Here is a 20,270-nt window from a genome sequence, read left to right as displayed (position 1 = left end):
TCCCTCTCCCTCCCTCTCCCTCTCCTTCCCTCTCCCTCTCTCTCTCTGTAGCCCAGGCTGTCCTGGAACTCTCTCAGTAGCCCAGGTTGGCTGTGAACCCATAGAGATCCACCTGCTTCTGCCTCCCAAGTGCTGGGATCCCAGGCATGTGGCACCACACCCAGCCATTCTCTTGCTAAGGACCATCCACACATGCAGCTGCCTGGAGCCTTCCACTGCAGAGCGCACCTGCTTTCCTTGTCACTCAGACCACGACTTTGTCCTTGTCACTCAGACCACGACTTTGTCCTACCCACCCTCCCAGCAGCCACAGGGTCCCAGCTGCTTACTCGGATGCTTTTCTCTCAGACTCCAACCAAATTGTCCCCAAACTTTCTCCTGAGTCTGTTATAAATCCTTTTTATTTGTGAGACTGCATACTTGCAAAAGAAGACACTAATCCCTGAGAACAGCGCAGGAGGGAAGACACAAGAGGAGACAGAGAGCTGCAGCCAGCTGTGTCGAGCCTGGTAAAGCCAAGAAAGCATGGCTGCAATCATAGTTTCGAAACATGAGGCACCAGGAGCCATTGGGTGGGAGACACTGACAGGTGAGGCAACTGCAACTGGGAAACTGAGTCACAAAAGGGAAGTGGACAAAAGGAAAGACAGCGTGGGGCATTTAACTTCCCGGGTGAAGGTACACAGGAAGGACACTTGGGAATGCAGTGAAAAGGAATCTTTGAAAGCAAGGAGGTCAGAAAAAAGCAGCCCTGCTCACGCTGACCTGGGCTTTGCGTCCCTAGGATTTTGAGAGATAACTTGGGGGTTTCTCCTGAAGGATGGCTGGAATGACAGTTACAGAAAGGGATCAGGGTGGCTAATAATACCTTAGTGACATAGGTGAACACCCCTTTCACATACAGGCTTAGACTGTAGGACCAGAATGACTAGATCACACAGCCTAGGACAGGACAGATGGGGACACCTGAAAAACACACAGCTAGTCTAGGAGTCAAGCCAGAATCCCGTCAGAACTGTCCCCGACCCAGCTTCCATCTTTTCCAGCTGCACGGAAAGAACTGAACAGGCCTGGGCTAGGTTGCTGCTCAGAGAGCTCATGGACCAGACAGCATCTCCTAGGGCTGAGGCTTTCCCTGAAGCTGAGCAGGGAAAGCCCTTGCTGTGCCGCATTCCTTCCCTTGAGTCCTTAGGGAAAGGAGCTGAAACAAATAGCTACACCTTTACCTGTCCTGGTATACCCACAAATAGCTACATCTTTACCTGTCCTAGTGTACCCCACAAATAGCTACATCTTTACCTGTCCTGGTATACCCACAAATAGTTACATCTTTACCTGTCCTGGTATCCCCACAAATAGTTACATCTTTACCTGTCCTAGTGTACCCCACAAATAGCTACATCTTTACCTGTCCTAGTGTACCCCACAAATAGCTACATCTTTACCTGTCCTGGTGTACCCACAAATAGCTACATCTTTACCTGTCCTGGTGTACCCACAAATAGCTACATCTTTACCTGTCCTGGTGTANACATCTTTACCTGTCCTGGTGTACCCACAAATAGCTACATCTTTACCTGTCCTGGTGTACCCACAAATAGCTACATCTTTACCTGTCCTGGTGTAACACGCTGCCAAGGACTCACACCAGCACTCTGCCCATCTCACAGAAGACAGTGAGGCTCAGAAGGGTACCCAGTAAGGCAAGGCTAAGGTTCAGCCCTGCCGCCCCTTCTCTTCTCTCTGCAATGTCGGGGCCAGTGGCAGAAGCTCAAGGACCCAGGGTCCCTTACCTGGGTCCTGTGGCTGGCTCCCAACCTGCATGCTGTTTGTTGGGGGTCCTATGTCTGCCTCCACAGAGATGGAAAGGAGGCTCAGGCTGCCACATTGACCGCCTGGGGCCCAATGTATATTTAATGACATCTATTATTCCTGTTTTGTCTCTGGAAAGCACAAGCAGCTGACATGGGAACAAGGAACAGCCTGGAAAGCAAGCAGTAGGCTGAGCTGCAGTCTGGCTCCAGCCTTAGAGCTCTCTCCCTTCCTGGTGATTGTAGAGAAATCGGGTAATGCAGCCCAAAGCCCCACTTCTCAGGCAGCCAAGAGCACCTGTGCACTGTCTACGGAGAAGCACAGGGCCTAGCCAGCACCATCGGGGTGTCCAGTCTGCCTGAGCATCAGCTACCCTGCACTCAGAGAAGCCTTTTGCGATTCCAACAGTCTCAAGGGCGTCCTAAGGATGCCATCTACTCTGGCAGTGGATGCTGGCCTCTAGAAAGGCCATGGGGGGCAGAAGGGACCTGCAGCCTCTAGGCAGTCGTGGGCTGGGCAGATTCTGCCTTTTTCTGGTTACCCGGACCCAGGCCAGTCCCTGAGGCCCAAGCCATGCCCATTCCTTTCCAGGTTCCCTGCTGTCCCATTCCCCATTCCCACTGGACCAAGCACAGAAACACGAGTTCCCTAGGTCTGGTCTGGGAAGGAACTGCTTCCCTTTTTTCTTTTTTAATTTTATTTCAGAAAGGAGGGCAAACATAGGAGCTTAGAAGGAAATGGAGCCAGACTCAGAGGTCCCACCCAGGCAGGAGGAGGCTGCTCTGGGAAGGGCTCCAAGGGGGAGGCACTTTAGGACACTTTGGCTGGGCCCTGGCTCCCATGAGGGACAGCCCTGTGTTGGGAGGACCTATGGGAGGCGTCATCCTGAGGCCACTATGTGCTAGAGTTGCTGTCGGGAGCCTCAGGGACCCTACTTGAGCCAGGGTCAGCTTAGGTCTGGCTGGGAGGATGTGGGTAACTAAGCTCCTTGAGTGCCCGGAAGGGGCACAGGGCATGGACACAGGCTGTAGGCTGCTGAGTGAGCCTGCCACAGGTGCAGGCTTTATAGGGAATGTCCTCAGCAAAGCCCTGGTCCCCAGCCTTGCCTAGCCCAACACTGCTTCTGAAGGAGCTCATGAATCAGCCACTCAGGAATCGCTTCCTGGGGTTTATGTTTGTACTTTTCCCGTTTGTGTGTTCCACGGGGGCCGAGTTCCCGGGAGCCAAGCTGCAGGAAGGTGGCGTGACTACTTCTTCACAATCTGGATGACGTCCTCATGCTCCATAGTGTGGGTCAGGCCTACCCGCTGCGGGCTGTACTTGGTGCTGGTACCCTGATGGAAGAGGGCAGAGGGGACATGTCAGTCTCTGGGTGGCCAAGGCTGCAGGAGGACAGCGGGATGCAGGGGAAGGGGGTGAATGCCAAGGAAGTAGGAACTCCTACAGTGCAAAGTCTGTGGGCCTCGGCAGGGACGGATCTTGGAGACGGAGAGACCTACTTCCAACTCTGGTTATTCATGGGGTAGGACAGACAGACAGACACAACAGTCCCCAATGCAGAGGGGCAGTGCTGCCGCTGGGAATGTTGTGCTGAGCCTAACCCTGAGGTCTAGCCTGCCACCCAGCTCCTGCCCAGACTTACCCACACCAAGGCGTACTTGAACTGGCTGGCCAGTGACCGATGGATGCGGTGACACTATGGGACAGGAAAGTCAGGGAGATGAGGCCCTGAAACTGGGCCCTGTGCTGAGCAGCCATCCCTCATGAGGTACTTTGACAGTCCAAGCCATGAGTAAGGCAGCCATAGGCCCCATAAGCATGGTCCTTTTCTTCACCCTACCCACGCCCTGCTCTAAGCAGCTTTGAAATCACACCCAGGAACGTTTCTGCAGGTATAGCCCTCCGACTGCCTCTTCTAGACAACTGTACACATGTTCCCTTAGAAAAGGTCAGGAAGGCTTTTCTAGAACACCCACCCTGCCACTGTCTCTCAAGCCTCCCAACTCCAGCTGTGGCCTATAGCATCTTGCATATCCCATCCCATTCCTCTCCTGGACCTAGCCTACATCCCTCAGTGTTCCTGGGTGGGATGAAGGCCACATGACAACCCTGAGGGGCAGCTGGCAATCGCCCCAGAATATGGTTGCTACAGTAAGAGCACCACAGTGGAAGTGCCTGTGAACGGACCATGCGATGTCATTCCACCTCCCGGGTATGCCCAAATGTTACAGGCCCAGGCCTACAGGAATACCTCCTGAACAGATATGGTAAGTCAGCTCACTGCTAGTAGCACACACAACAACCAATTCCTAACACCCCTATCCCAAGGCCAGACAGTGAACAACTGTGGGCCTAGAGGTCAGCTCTGACCTACAAATGAGTTTTTAAGTTAGTTTGGTCAGCTCATCTTTTTTTGTTTGTTTGTTTTGTTTTTCGAGACAGGGTTTCTCTGTATAGCCCTGGATGTCCTGGAACTCATTCTGTAGACCAGGCTGGCCTCGAACTCAGAAACTCGCCTGTCTCTGCCTCCCAAGTGCTGAGCTCATTGTTTAAAAAAAAAATGTCACCAGTAGTCTAAAAACATAGTCTAGCACCCCTAATGTCCACTTGAAACCCTGACAGGGAGCGCTCCTCCCCTGCAGTTTGCCACAAGTCTTACTATGCAGTGTCTGGCAGAAGGGACAATTCTAGCAGGGCCCATTTGCACAGGTTTACCAGGAAGCTTTTGCATGACAGGGAGCCTTCCCAGTAATGCTTTAAGAGAAATGCAAGTGTGTGAGAGATGGGAAGGGCCCTCCTCAGAGTCTTCTGCTCAGCGCTCCTTGCCTATCTCAGACAAGACACCAATGCTCACCCACAGGGCCAAGGCAGGTGTATCACAAAGGCTTGGGGGTCTGTCATCCCCTGATGAGGGACTGGGGCAGAGGAGGAAGAGTTGGGCGTGCTTGCAAGTTTGGCTGCTCTTCTGGTCTCAGCGGGCATCTTGGCTGCAATGCATGCCTCAGAGCAGGGACAGGCCATTTCCTCACAGGGAAGGCTTCTCTGGGACAAAGTTCAGGCTCTGAGCAAAGGTCTAAGATCCTCTTGCACCACCACCACCCCCCCTCTTCTTTGAGGGCCTGATGCCTGTGTCCGTTCCCTTGCCTTTGCTTCTGCCCCTGGGCCCTTTTCTGACTCACACCATGTTCTCCTCCTGGTGACCTGCTCTATCACATACGGTGGGAGCCAATTTACTCTAGACAAGCAGCTTGGTCTAAGGTGGAGCATGCTCTTCCAGAAGGACCAGCACCCGTGTCTGCAGCTCACTAAACTCCCAGCAGGGGGCACTACAGCCATGGCTCCAGAATGGGCTGGAGTACTCTCAACCCTCCCTAGTCCACGGCTATGAAACCTGGGCCCAGGAGAGGTAACTAGCCTAGCTGGTACCCTGGTGGCTCAGGCTAGACTTGCCAAATGAAAGGTTGAATAAGAGTGGAATACTGGCCTGCCTACCACTGTCTTTCTAAGGACTGCAGGAATGGCTGGTTCCCTGCCCCCAGAAAACAGATCCTGAGAAATAACAGGGATGGAGGAAAATAAAACCGATGAAAAGAACTCAGGACCAAGGCTGTGTGGCTTGACTCTACTCAGGGGGTGTCAGGCAGCAATTCTGACATGGAAAGGGACTCTTAGGCCCAAAATCACAAACTCCTGACTGGGATGTTCCTTCAAATCTGTACTCAGTCTTAGTTTGGACTCCAGGACACCTTATCCCATGCCCTCCAAACTTCTTCCTGAACTACATGTGAGCAGACCACAGACCCACACATAACAGCTAAGCTCTGTGGACAGGAGCCTGAACTCTGTTAAGCTCTGGCAAGACATTTGGAGCTGATGTTCAATGAATGCATGCTGGGGCAGAAAGCAGCCACAGCCATCTGGATGTAAGCAGCTGGGGAACAAGGCAGAATAGTCAGGCCCCAGGAGCCCTTGGGGGCTGAATGGTGGCCACAGGAGGTAGTGACTCTGAGCAACAGCTCTGCCACCAGGGGAGAGGAGAAAGCTGGCCTTTCCCAGGCTTAGCTCCACACACACTAGAGAAATTGGAATATATTGTGACAGCAAGGGTGAAAAGGTGACAGTTCTCCTTCATTGACAACCAACCCTACGACATCAGGAGTGGAAAGACAAAGACTACTGCGCACTGGCACCTTTTCAGTGCCAGGTGGTCAGCTGAGCCTTATTCAGTGTGATCTTAGCCATCCTGCAGCTAGCAGTTACCCAACCCTACAGGACAGGAAGAGAGAGGTCCACCTCCTCCACCACCACCCATCTCACGGGGAGAACCTGTCTCACTGTCCAATAGGCAGGTAAGCCAAAGCAAGCCTGCTTCACCTCACTTCTCCCTATCCTGGCTGGAACAAACACAGCTCAGGCCTCATTCTGGCCATTCAAGTAGATTTTTAACTTACCACGTGTTCAACAGAGGCCCCTTTCCGGAGAATGATGGCATCTGTGAAGTCCGGTCTCTCTGTAGGGAGATGAAGGCGTGTCAACCAGTCTCTGTCTGTTCTGGATCAGCTTCCTTTATAGTGGGGCCCTGGTTTCAGAGACCTGTTCTACCTCCCAGGCCCCCAGTCTTGCTCCTTACTGTCTGGCATACCTTCAGCACAGAATCTCGTGCTATGTCATGCTGTTATCCATTGCATCACCCAGAGCGGTGCCATGGAATGTGCAGGATAAATAGGCAGGGTGAATGAATGCTGGAGCCTAGCTGGGAAGCCATAGCCCCTCCTAGCTTACAAGGGCATTACCACAAACTGCCCCACATTCAGGTAAGCAGTGTGTAGCAGGGATGGAGGCAGAGTAAGGACCCTAACAAGGGGCCTGTTTCTGTGGTGGGAGAGCCAGAGAGCAATGCTGCTGTGGCAGTCGGGACCTGGAACAGCTTCCTGACCAGCTGCCCGACAGCCAGCATCTCTGCCACATGAGCTTAGGCTGAGGTCTTCTGCCTAGAGACAAGAGCAGGGCCCATTCTAACAGACAAACTACCATGGAGACCCCTGCATGGCACAAACAGGCCGGCAGCCCTGGGAAAGCTTGGGGAGGCTCATTTCTGAGCTGTCATCCTCGACTCACGCCCTCTCTTCTTGGTGTAAATGCAGGTGAGGGCCAGGTACTCCCACAGCATCTCCAGCAGGTAGTCCAGGTTCAGCTTCATACCGCAACTGCAGGGAAAGCAGTGTCAGGCAGGCAGGGCCTGGCGCTCAGAGGCCAAGTCTCTATTGTCGGAGAGTACTAAGGCCAATGTGGCCCTGCCATCACCACTGTTAACAAGCAAGGTATCATGATGCCAGCTGTGCCTCTGGATACCTGGCATCACAACCAACAGAGCTCCACATCCTCCCATGGACCAGTCTGGCTGCATGTTACAGGAAATCCATGGCATGTTACAGGGACAGAGGCTTGCTGTGTTGGGATCATGGGCATGCTCACATTTCCCTAAAGAAAGATGGATTGCTAAAGGTCCAGGGGTACCCATAGGAAATCTCAGAATACAGAGGGTACATATATTGGCTGGTTTTGTGTGTCAACTTGACACCATCTAGAATCATCAGAGAGGAAGCCTCAGTTGAGGAAATGCCTCCACGAGATCCAGCTATAAGGCATTTTCTCAATTAGTGATCAATGGTGGTGGGCCCAGCCCACTGCGGGTAGTGCCATCCTTAGGCTAGTGCTACTGGGTTCTATAAGAAAGCAGCTGAACAAGCCAGGGGAAGCAAGTCAGTAAGCAGCACCCTTCCATGGCGCCTGCACCAGCTTCTGCCTCCAGGTTCCGGCCTGACTTCCTCCAATGGTGGATTGTCATCTGGAAGTGTAAGTCAAAATAAACCTTTTCCTTCCCAAGTTGCTTTTTGATCATGGTATTTCACTGCAGTAATGAAAACCCTAACTATGACAGAGGAACCCAGATTTTGGGACAGCCAGGCTCAGGTGGCCCTGGATGCTGTGGTAAATACAAGCAGGGAAGGGTGACCATCTCTCAGTACCAAGGATGAGTATGTCTTAGGCGGCATAAAGTATCTGGGGAACAGCAGGACAGGTGTTGCCCTATGCGGCAGCTGTAATGTCTAGGAGATGACTCTCGGCTGTCACCTGCTCCCACAAGCCAGGCCTTTAGGGAAGTCATCAGAACACTTGGTTTGATGGAGGGAGGCAGAGAAACAGACAACTTAGTACAACCCCCCTGAAAAGGAGCTCTGCAGGGTGCACAGTATCATCAGGAAGTGAGCCACTTACTGCTGGCCAGAGTCACACACCATCCACATGATAAAGGAGAGCAGGAAGTGGGACCAAGGTAGACTTCACTCACCCAGCAGCCATGGGAGCCCTGCCTGCAGCTCCTGGGCCTCAATGCTAGGCTATGTGACTCACAGGAGCCGGGGGTCCAGCTATCTTCCAAACTGAGGTGGCTTGCCGGGGCCCTATCCCTTGGGATTAGAACTCTTTAAGAGTCAGGACATGGTGATGCATGCCTTTAATCCCAGTAGTCAGGAAGTGGAGACAGGTGGATATCTGAGTTCAAGGCCAGCCTCCTCTACACAGTGAGTTCCAAGACAGTCAGAGCCATGCAGAGACTTTGTCTCAAAACAAGCAAACACTCTGAAAGGAGAGTGGGGTGGCAAGAAGCCACCTTCTTACCTTATAACTACACTGTTGGGCTTTCGAGCTAAACGGTCTACTTCTTCCATGGAGATCTGGTCGATTTTGTTATACACCTGAGATTGGATAGCAGAGGAACAGTCATGCCAGGGGCAGAGCCTTAATGATAGGTAACACCTGCCCTGGAGAAACTCCCCCTAAAAGAACCCTGGTGTCCAGCTCGCCATCCCTCTAAGACTCCAGCAGCCACGGAGGCAGGGGAGGTGATATGGGGACAGCCCTGGCTCTCAGTTCCTCTCAGCAGACTAGCAAAGTGGGTGGGTGCCATCTGGGTCACTGCACTCAGAGAAGAGCCCCGCGGCCTGGGCCACTGCACCACTTACATAGAGACAGGGCATATACACCCGGTTGCCCACAATCACATCGATGAAGTCATCTGGGGAGCAGTCTTCTCGGAAGAGTACCTCGGCGTTGAAGATTTCTGAGTAGCTCAGATTAAGGGCAAGCTGTGTACTGGCATGGTGTCCGCATGTGCCTTTTAGTGGGGGGCCAAGCAGTAAAATGCACTGGCCATGGGGACCTGCCCACAGTCTGCTTCTGAAGTTCTACAAGCTCCGAAGGCTTGAGGAACCCTCTCACCTCTATTCCCTAAACCACAAAATACAAAAACCAAACCAACAGATGACTTGAATTTTTGCTGTCAGGAGTGAGATAGCACCTGGAAGCCCAGGCTATCCCAGCAGCACCAGGTGAATGCTGGAGGTCACATCCTGCCTCTGCCTGGCCTCACTCCCTACCATCTCTTGCCTCTGGAGCCCCGCTCCATCCTCTAGCACCCACTATCAGATGCAAACACAGCCCCTGCTTCTTCTCTAAGCCAGAGAACACAGTTCTCAGGACAGTTGCCCAGGGCATTCTGTCTTTGTTCTAGCAGTCATCTGGACACCTGAACATCTAACAAGGAGTCAGGAAGCCAACTGCCAAGTATGTGGCTGGGTCCTGAGCCCTGTCAGCTGCCCCCAGGCTAGGTGGCCCTTCCTGGAAGGATACTGTATTCATGTAGGATGAGCTGCACCAGCTTCTCAGAGCATTGTGTCAGTGTGACTGTTGAGTTAAAGGAGATGCCACCACCTTTCTTGGGCTGGAACAACAGAGAGGCAGGGAAAGCTGCTGGTGAAGGGGCAGCAACATCAGTTACCCATCCCTTGTGGAGGGCCGGGCAGTTCCCAGGCTGCCCCTGGGTAGAGTGTGAGAGCATACCTTGAAATAGATGTTGGGCTTATGCTTGTTCAGGCGAATACCCACAGACTCCAGCTCCTTCTCCAGCAGGGACCTAGGCAAAGGCTGAGTGAGCCTTCACAGGCTATTTCTAAGCAAGTCACAGAGCATCCTCATGGCCTACCCAACCCTGATTGCATAGACAGAAGCCAGTTCCCTCTCCTGGCCCCTTCCCTAGCAACCCAACATCCCAAAACTGTGGTGGAGCTTCTGAAGCAGAGGCTAGACAGTGCCCTTATGGGTGCCTAGAGGAAGGCGAGGAGCTCCCAAAGGCTTTACTGCTAGAGACAGGCTTGTGTGCTGCTCTGACAGCCGGGATGGGCAACAGCCAAGGCTAGCCTGTATCCCTGTACCTGAGCCTAAGATCCCCAGTCCTAGTTAGACACCACCTAGTGGAGAGGACATTTAGACTGAGTGGTGGCTAGGTTAGACACTGTTGAGCCAGAAATACATGGGACTAGCCCTGTGGGTTCGCCTGCCCTGCTGTACAGACCTCTGCACATCTCCCTTGGTGGCATCCAGCATCATGACGACGACATCAGCTGTGCGTGCTACAGCAATCACCTGCCGGCCACGGCCTCGTCCTGCACAGGTAGAGGGAAGGCTATGTCTCAATATGGCATAGGCAAGAGGTAGGACAATGTGATTATGCAGCCTGAAACACCTTAGACTCCAGTCCCTTCCAGACCCTCATCATTCCAGTTATATTCTGCTCTGTGCTATGATTTTTCTTTGCATTGGGGAAATCCATGAGGTGTTTAATTCAAGGAGTCTGATTTAGTTTATGTTCTTTGAGACAAGGTTCACTTATGTAGCCTAAGCTGGTCTTGAACTCATGATTTTCCTGCCTCTGCCTCCTGAGTGCTAGGAATGCAGGTGAGTACCACCTTAGCTCAGCTAAGACTGGTTCTAGAAGTCAGCACCTTGAATGGAATGGCAGGGTAACCTTCATTACCCTGGGGAGGTCACAGGGAATGACAATGGCCTCTCCCGTCCTACACTAGGCCCAGCCAAGCCTCATGAACACTTGTTCATTTACTCCTTAACACTGCTGTGAATTTGGGGTGACGATGCCCACTGTGAAGATAAGCATTCAACCCCGGGATCAAGATCACCAAGTGAATATGACACCAGCATCTGAATTGTATAGCCTGTCCTGTCTGGAAAACAAGGGTATCAGGACTAGGGGGTCCACAGGTGGTCTCCATGACAGCCCCATCCATTTTCAACACTCAGAAACAGAACTCCAACCTGCCTCCCATGCCCTACCCTGCTCCCACCTTGTGCTGCTCCTTCAATGATTCCAGGAAGGTCCAAGAGCTGGATGTTGGCACCTTTGTACTGGGAAACAGAAGAGAAGGGTGAGGTAAGGCTAGGCTACTGTAGCCAGGAGCCTGCCTAGGCCTACGCACCTACAAGGGGCCCACAGCTGGTGCCAACTATGGCCAAGTCAGGGCCCCATCACTTCAGCCTGGCATAGGCTAGCATCTAAGAGCTAGAGATGCCAGGGAAGGCCCACAGAACACATTGCCATGTAATCAATAAATCAGCTCATATGGAGACACAAGGCTGCAACGCCTGATACCCAGGCAAGCAAGGCTGAAGTCTGAGGCTATACAGAGGGGTAAAGAAGCAGCCAGGCAGCAGCCAGGGGCTGGAGCCGGATGTGCAGAGGGCAAAGAACAGAGGGGCACCAAGCAGAGCTGCCATACGCCGGCCTGATCTACTGGGACAAGTGAGGGTTCTAGGTCAGCCAGGTACTTCTCAGGTCCCCAGAAGGGCCAGTACTGCAGGGTATCCCCACATAGGACAGCTACCTCAGATGCTTATATAAGGAGCACTTGACAAATGCAAACACAAGCACCCCTCTTTCACGCAGGCCTGGCACAGTCTACTTACTTCAATGACCCCAGGGATGCATGTCAGGGTGGTAAACTCGTAGGATGCAGCTTCGCTGGCTGTAGAGGTCATCAGACTCAAGAAGGTGGACTGGGCAAGAGAAAGAAAAGAAAGGCCACTGCCCAAAGGAGTCTTAACTCAGTTTCCTGGGCAAGCCTCTGTGAGTGGACAGAGTAGGAGCCCTCCTTGACCTTAGACTGGGGACTTGGCCGAGTGTACAGAGTAACTGTTCAGACAGAGCATGGTCTCTAGCCCACAAACACGGACTGGCACCAGAGTCCATGGTCTTTGGAGGCCTCACAACTGTCTCAGGTAAGGGACCTGGCTCCCAAGCTCTCCCCGCCTGTTTCAGGAGCCTTTCTCCGGCTCTCCTGTCCTAGTGAGCCTAGAATTCTGAGCTTGCCGCTGCTCTGGGGCTGTACAGGGAGCTGCACATAGAGTAGCTGGTGCTGAGAGCGCTGGCTGCCACCATGCCCAGCGATGATGCTGGAGGCAACCTTTGGGCACATTCCCAATCCTAGATCAGATGGGCCACCCTGTAAGACAGGACTCATTAGGGGCATACTTTCTTTTGAGGACACACTAATTATAGAGGGGGAAACAAAACAAATAAAATATGCCTAGCCTATAGCAAGTACCCAAGATCAGCTGCTGTGTCTCATGCCCTCTGGCGTGCTGCTGTGGGATGGGCAGCCTCCTGTGCCCATCTTTGCTCTGATATATTATGCATATACCAGTGAACCTGCTAAGAAGTAAGCCAGTGCCTTAGTCTTGGTTTCCACAACCATTCCCCCCAAAAGGAAACCAGGCCTCCTTGGAGAAATGGCAGATCCTAGACTAGGGCAGGAAGCAGATCAGATCAGACAGGCCTCTGGAGCGAGGTTTGGCTGGAGGGACACATGGTGGGATTGTGCTGAAGCAGGCAGTTCCAAAGCTAGGACTGCACCGAAACATCAAGGTCATCATGAGGCTGGGACTGTGGCTCAGGGGCACAAGGTCACTATGCCCAGGACTGAAAGGGGGTGTGGAGTTGGGGCTGGAGCTGAATCAGTAAAGTGTTTGCTCCCCTAGCACTCGTGTAAAGAACCTAGGAGTGGTCCCATAATCTCCACCGGGGAGGTGGAGGCAGGGGGAGTTCCTAGGATTGGGTCAGAAAGCCTGGTCTACTTGACAAGGTCTAGGCCAGCAAGAAATCTTTCTTAAAAATCAAGGTGGAGGGGCTAGAGAGATGGCTCAGCAGTTAAGGGCACTGGCTGCTTTTCCAGAGGTCCTGAATCCATTGGCAGCAACCACATGGTGGCTCACAACCATCTATGTGATCTGATGCCCTCATCTGGCATAGAGGTGTACATGCAGACAGAGTACTCAGAGATATAAATAAATCTTAAAAAAAAAAAACAAAAAAAAACCCAACAAAAAAAAAACCTCCACAAAAACAAAAACCAAGGTGGAGAGCCTGAGAAATGACACTGGATATTGTCCTAGCCTCCACACCTATACATATACACGTGCACAAACACCCTCAAACACATGTACCCATACACATGTGAATATGAGAAAAATAAAACTAAAAATCAGGGCTAGATAAGGTGAGGCACACCTTTAATCTTAGCACTCAGGAGGCAGACACAGGTAGATCACTGTGAGTTTGTGTGAGTTTGAGGCCAGCCTGATTTACAGAGCCAATTCCAGCCCCTGCAGAGCTACACAGTGAGACACGGGCCTTGAACCAAAACAAAAAGTAAAAATCAAAGTATGCTGGGGCTGCCTAGAATCAGGGGGACAGGGCAGGTGAATATGGTGAGGGAAGCCAGGTTAGTAGGGAGAAGTTAAAGGAGCTATGAATCCAAGCATGGACACAGACAACAGCTTGCCCTTGATGCATGGGTTGTAACAAGGGGGTTTCCTCGGGTAACAGTGTTACCAATAAAGAAACAGTTATCAGGACTCTGGCAACTCGGCAACAACAACAAAACCCAAGCTCATTCTAGCATTAAAACCTATTGTCTCTCAAGAGGCTCAGCAGATACAAAGTATCTGCCACCAAGCCTGAGAGTTGAGTTCTATCCTATGGACCCATAAGGTAGAAGGAAAGAACTGACTCTTTGAAGTTCTCTGACCTCCAGGGTGGCACGTATTTGAAATTTATTAAAACCTTGTCTGCCCTGGCAACGATGCTTACTTAATCATACCACATGAAATGTGAGTCAAGATAGGACATTAAACTGAACCACTTTCCAGAAGAAACTTTCTAGAAGACTCCACAGTGACATCATCACTTCATTTGTAGCCAGTCTGTGTGCTAGCTCTGAGGCCCAACTTCTCTTGACTCTCATCACCTCCGCTCTTCATCACCTTCTCACTCGGGCAGATAGCCCAGCTCTCCCAACGTCTACAGGCAGGCTTCCCCTGAAGGGCCTCTCTCAGCAAGCTCCCTCACATCAGTTAGGTCCTCTGATACACCAACCACTCACTAGAGAAGCCTTCAGCTACCCAGACATGTCTTGAAGGACCTTGGACTTCCTTGGAGCTTAAAACCAACTAAGTGACACCTGAATTTGCTCAGATTGTCTTTTCTGAGAGGAAGCATGTGCAGGTAGGGTTGGGCATCCCAGTATCGGGCCCAATGCCCAGCACAAGGTACACACTGTGTGCCACTGGCTCAATTGGAAGGCCAACTATTCCTGCTAAGGAGCAGAAAGAGTAGCCTCTAAGTTAGGGCGATAGGGAGGTAAGACTTTGAGGGGAGGTAGGGATGGGCATGCCATAGGTAGGTGACCCTCTATTGTTCTCCCCAAGGTCCACACAGACCATCACTGACCTTACCCACAGAGGGAAAGCCAATCAGTGCCACACGGGCATCACCTGACTTCATGACATCAAAGCCTTCTCCTTTGGATGAGGCGGATTTGGATGGTTCCAGGAGCTGGGCCCGATACTTGGCCAGTTTTGCTTTCAGCAGGCCCAGGTGGTACTCGGTGGCTGGAGGATGTAAAACAAGACAGGAACAAGTGTCAGGGTCTCTACCTGGAGGGTCAGGTGGGGACCCACATAGGGCCAAGTGCTGAGAACATCAAGACAACAATCACCTCAAGGAGACCTCAAAGGTCCCCCTGGTACCTCACTTGTATCTCAGCATCCTAAGGAGCACGGATAGATAGCACTAATGGTACCTGGGGCAGATGGAAGGTCACAGGGCTGCTCTCTGCTCACTCTGAAGCTTTACTCTCTCCTGGGAGCTGCCCTAAAGATCACGAGCCAATACTGAACAGCGGGAAAGTTCCTAAATTCCTGACTTGTCACATCCCAAAGACGTCCAGAGAAAACCTGGGTCAGGCTTGAAGGCCTCAGGTCTGCCCTACTTCTCTATGGACACAGGGCACTTTCTGTGGTGCTGGAATTCCATGGGTGCACCACTTCATGGAAGAAGGAGACACTGTGGCATACACAAATTTGCCATGCTGAGATCAGCCCCTGAGGGAATCCAGGAGGCCACACAGCCTCCCTGCACTCATCCCATCACTGTGGCCCCAGGCAGAGGATGGGTACCTTGTGCTTAGTTCTGACTTTATGTATCCTGACATCACCCAGCACTCATAGAGGGAAAACAGACTGTTTCACTGTACACCTGTCCCTTTTCCTCCTTTATAGTATTGTCATGCTGGCAGTGGTGGCACACCCCTTTAATCCCAGCACTTGAGAGGCAGAGGCAGGTGGATTTCTGTGTTCAAGGCCAGCCTGGTCTACAGAGTAAGTTCAAGGACGGCCAGGGCTACACAGAGAAACCCTGTCTCGAAAAACCAAAAACCAAACCAAAGCAAAAAAAGTATTGTTAGGATTACCATACTGCTTCCAAATTCTGGGGGAACATGGGTTAAGTTACTGAGAAGGAATTCTGTTTCAGGTCTTACCAAATCTGCATGATAGCAGAGATATAGTTGAGACTGAGAATGAGGACCTCAGCTGTCCTGCCCCAACTCCTTCCACCCTTCTCGGACTTTTTTTTTTTTTTTATTTTTTGAGACAGGGTTTCTCCATATAGCCTGGCTGTCCTGGAACTCACTTTGTTGACCAGGCTGGCCTCGAACTCAGAAATCCGCCTGCCTCTGCCTCCCAAGTACTGGGATTAAAGGCGTGCGCCACCACGCCTGGCTCTTCTCTGACTTTATCCTTGCCTCAGGAACTATGAACCTGCTGTTGCCTGAATTTAAATCAGATCAATCCCACCCTGCCATTACTGCCTGGAAAAGTCACTTAGCCTTGTGCATCCGTTTATTGTGTGCAAAACAGGAAGAACAGCAGCACTAACTCCTTCACCACATTTCTTCAAGACTCGGGAAAGCACCAAGGCCAGACACTGCTTGGCAGTCCCACCTCTCCACTGATCCCCAACCCTCACAGTTTGATGCTTCCTTGGCGTTGTGTATTTGCGGTGGTTTACTTTAAATATTAGGTGATCACTCTGGCAAGGGCTTTGCACATGTGAAACACAACAGAGCGGGTGTTATCCCTATCCACAGATGAGGACATTGGGTCGCCAAAAACTGACATGACTTTACAAGGTTACATAGCAAGAACGTAGTGGACAAATTCTCCAGTCCTTACTTCCTTGACACTACCTCGCTGGCGCCTGCCTGTCCGCCGGGACAAGCTGTTTTGTGAGATGTCTTCTCTTGCCCTTCTCAGCATGAAGGCCCAGCTGCCAGGACCCTAGGGGAAAATCTCCGACACTGCCTTTCTGGGTCACGGGCTTATTGTGCGCGCTGAGGTTTCTCTACTTGAACACTGAGTCCAGCACAGATCAGATCTCTCAAGAACCCTGAAATCACATCGGTGAATGTGCCCGCTCCCGCCTCACGCACGCCTCGGCACTTCCCCGGTGTTTCTCCGGCCTCGGAGGTGGCTCCAGTTGTCCTCTCATTTTACAGACAAGAAAAACAAGGAGGGTAGAAAGGCAGACCCCTCCGATCCCGCCCTTACCCTTGTTCTTCTGAGTCCGAGCGATCTCCTTCTCGATCTCCGAGATTTTCTCCAAGATCCCCATAGTTGCAGCTTCGGCGGAGATTCACGCTGCCTGTAGCTTACAGCGCTGAGCGCTCACGTCTAATGCCGGAGGCAAAGCAGTCAGAACCAGGAAGCGCACCAAGAATGGAGTCCTCTCGAGCTCCCGGTGCTGCGAGATTCGGAGTCCGGGCACACCACGTGGAGAGCAGATACCATCGGTTCCTACCTCGTCCAGCTGCGATGAGCAGCCCGGTCTTGACTTAGGTTCGTTAGGACCAGACCCACAACAACGAATTTGCAAAGCAGAGGGGGAATCTCTTTACTCTTTGATAGTGACAGAAAAGGAGATGGGCAAAAAGTCTTAAGGCTCCCATTTTGTAAAGGCGGTAAAAGAGTCTTGGGGTCTAGCCTGCTGGAGTAACCTTTAATCCCAGTACTCAGGAGGCAGAAACAGGAGGATTGCTGCGAATTTGAAGTCAGCTGGGTTGCACAGCTAGTATCAGTGTCAGATAGTATAAAGCAAATGAAAAGTTCAAAACTGGGCTCAGCGGTTAAGAGCACTTAATGCCAGCTTTAACGTGGGGTATTGTTTTTTGTTTTTAATTTTTAAATTAGATGTATTCATTTTATGTGTGTTTTGCTTGCGTGTATGTACGTACACCATGTGCATGTGCCAGTGGAGCTCAGAACAGGGCACCAGATCTCCTAAAAGTATAGTTTCAGACGGTGGTGAACAACCACGTGGGTTCTGGGAATCGAACATGTCTGTTTCAAGAACAGAGTGCATGGGGTCACCAGTCTCTCTTGCATTGCAGTTTCCAAATAGGGATTGCAAATTACGGCTGTTAAATGACAGTGCCAAGATAGAATGAAGCTCTGGCTGTGAACTCCAAGTCTACTCACCCTCATGGTAATGCAGTAGATGTGTATGCTGTTTCTGCAAGGTAGTGCGATTTAAGTGTGGTAGGTTTTTATGATGTTTTGGGTGGGTATCAAAAGGTGATGGAGCATTTTGGAAGCTGGGGTGGTCCATGCAGATGAGGAGGCCTGAGGAGCCCAGGCCCAAGTCCTCAGGTCCCTTCTGCCTCAAATTTCTTGTTAAAAAGCAATTAGCATTCAAAATAATGGGTTATAACATTTTAAAAGATTTGTTTTATTTTCCGTGTATAAGTGTTTTGCCTACATGTATGTGTGTACCACATGAATGTCTTCCTTGTTGCCTGCAGAGGTCAGAAGAGGGCATCAGATTGCTGGGATCTGGAGGGATGCTTGTGTCCCACCATATGGGTCCTGAGTCAAACCTGTGCCCTCTGCAAGTGCAAATGCTCCTAAGCACTGGGCCATCTCCAGCCCCATAACATTTCCATTCATATACCTGTATCTTGCACTTCTCTTATTCCCTATCCCCACCCCTTCCTTCCAACTCCTTCCTAATATGGCTGTTGGAATCTTTTACCACCACCTTGTAACCCCAGAAGTAAGCTCATTTTGACTTTACAGTTGGGGGAAATGGCTCAGTTTCCAAGAATGCTAACATCTTCTCTGCTGTCTGCTTCTTGATCCCATGGTCCTTTTTTTTTTTTTTTTTCCGTTTTGTTTTGTTTTTGCTGCTTGCCTGAGAATTGGGCCTACCTCAAGATCAAGGAAAAGACAGCTAGCCTTTCCTTCAAGGAAGATCTGACTCCTCCAAACCTAAGTCTAGGAAGCCAGCTGTGAGCTCCACTGTCCATGCAGATCTGTAGAGATGGGGCTGGTTTGCATAGGGAGAGGTCACTATGTTCTATGTACATATTTAACTTGTCCATCAAAAGATACTTCAGCAAGGTCAAAGACACTGGAGAAAACCACAGAGGACACAGAGAGTTAATGTTCAGAATACAGTAAGGCCCAATGACTCAACAACACAACAACCCCATTCTGCTGAGTTACTGATGTAACCCAAACATAACACAGTGATTGACATGTGTTTAGTGCTTAGAAGAACCTGCCAAAAGCGAGCCTTAGGACAGTATGTAGTATAGAAAGAGCTCTATCCCTTTCCCAGAGCTTCCAGTTCTAGATGGGATGGATTCTAGTCACACATAAGACAAAGACTACAGACTAGTGTTGCCCAGTGCTATTCTTTTTGTGTGGTAGGGATGAATATATGTGTGTAGGTATGTGTGTATGTGTATCTGTGTGTGTGTGTGTGTGTGTGTGTGAGGAGGCCAGAAGCTAACATCTGATGTCTTTCTCTCTCTTTGCCTTTAAGATTTTTTTTATTACATTTTATTTATTTTGTGGTGAAGTATGGTTGTGTGGAGGTTAAAGACCAACTTTTGGGAGTCTGCTCTCTCCTTCTACCATGTAGGTTCTGGAGCTCCAACTGGGATGGTCAGACTTGGTGGCAAGTATCTGTTATGTATTCAAATACTAAAAATTGTACCCCAAGAAAATGGTTGTCCCAAGACAAATAAATTCCTATGTTCAAAAGCCTTGTTGTGCAAATCTTGCTCCCCAATTTAAAACTATTGGTTAAATAAAATGGCTATAGCCAATTACTGGGGAGAATAGAGTGAGGTGGAGTTTGAGTTACCTGGCTGGGGGTCACAGGTAGGGGCCACAATGGAGAAGTGAGGAAGGAGACAGAGAGAGGAGGAAGTTGTCAGGAGAGGAGATGGATCATGAGCTCGTGGCCAGGAGAAATGGACCCTGAGAATAACCAGCAAGTTACAAGGGACGTACAGCTGGGAGGTAAGTTAGAATAGTTCAAAATCTACCCAACCTAGGCTTAAAGCTTTTAAAATAATATACCAGGAGTCTGTGTCTTTTATGTGGGCTAGCTAGAATAAATAATTCATTTTACAGCTTGCTGTACCAGGCAATAGTAGAGCATGCCTTTAATCTGAGTTCAAGGCCAGCCTCATCTACAGAGCACGTTCCAGGACAGCCAAGGGTACATAGAGAAACCCTGTCTCAAAGGAAGAAAGAAGGAAGTGCAGAGGAAGGGGGAGGTGGAGATGGAGGAGGAGGAGCAGGAGCAGGAGAAAGAGAAGGAGGAGAAGCAGGAGGAGGAGAAGAGAGGAGGGAGAAGGAGGAGGAGGAGGGAGGAGGGAGAAGGAGGGAGGAGGAGAAGCAGGAGGAAGGAGGAGGGAGGAGGGAGAAGGAGGGAGGAGGAGAAGCAGGAGGAAGGAGGAGGAGGAAGAAGATGAGGAGGAGGGACAGAAGGAGGAGGAAGAGGAGGAGGAGGAGGAAGAGGAGGAGGAGACAACAGACAATGTCTGGCTGAGCAGTAAGCCCCAGGGATCATGTTTCTGCCTACCCGGTTCAGGGTTTACAGGAACATGCTGGAGATCTGAACTCAGGTCATCATATTCCTGTAGCAAGCATTTTAGTGACAGAGCCATCTGTCTCTCTAGTCCTCTGTGCCCCAGTGCTAGTCTGAGGTTTCACTATTGAAAGTCGGTACCCTATAGGTAGAACAACATTATGAACTAACCAGTACCCCGGAGCTCTTGACTCTAGCTGCATATGTATCAAAAGATGGCCTAGTCAGCCATCAGTGGAAAGAGAGGCCCATTGGATTTGCAAACTTTATATGCCCCAGTACAGGGGAACGCCAGAGCAAAAAGAGGGAGTGGGTGGGTAGGGGGGTG

At 50.9% G+C, this 20,270-nt stretch overlaps 1 protein-coding gene across 1 annotated transcript; it reads right to left on the bottom strand.

The window, feature by feature from the left end:
* Positions 1-2,461: 2,461 nt before the first annotated feature.
* On the bottom strand, positions 2,462-16,763 carry Drg2 (developmentally regulated GTP binding protein 2). Its single transcript, XM_021176455.2, has 13 exons — positions 16,612-16,763; positions 14,453-14,613; positions 11,632-11,721; positions 11,013-11,073; positions 10,226-10,316; positions 9,715-9,787; positions 9,505-9,595; positions 8,838-8,935; positions 8,494-8,570; positions 6,931-7,019; positions 6,264-6,322; positions 3,455-3,508; positions 2,462-3,146 (listed from the first exon to the last, which is right to left on the bottom strand). The coding sequence occupies exons 1-13, from the start codon at positions 16,673-16,675 to the stop codon at positions 3,060-3,062; spliced, it is 1,095 nt and encodes a 364-aa protein (XP_021032114.1). The 5' UTR covers positions 16,676-16,763; the 3' UTR covers positions 2,462-3,059.
* Between the last annotated feature and the right edge of the window lie 3,507 nt (positions 16,764-20,270).

This window comes from Mus caroli, chromosome 11, assembly GCF_900094665.2.
Source record: "Mus caroli chromosome 11, CAROLI_EIJ_v1.1, whole genome shotgun sequence".
NCBI lineage: Eukaryota > Metazoa > Chordata > Mammalia > Rodentia > Muridae > Mus > Mus caroli.
This window is presented reverse-complemented; position numbering and strand designations above follow the sequence as displayed.

Bases quoted from the DNA above. Each gene is read 5' to 3' on its own strand.
- Drg2 (XM_021176455.2), bottom strand. From the start codon at position 16,675: ATGGGGATCTTGGAGAAAATCTCGGAGATCGAGAAGGAGATCGCTCGG. The intron at 11,074-11,631 runs GTAAGTAGACTG...TCTGTTTCCCAG, and splicing joins GCATCCCTGGGGTCATTGAA to TACAAAGGTGCCAACATCCA. The intron at 8,571-8,837 runs GTAAGTGGTGCA...ATCCAATCTCAG, and splicing joins TGTATATGCCCTGTCTCTAT to GTGTATAACAAAATCGACCA.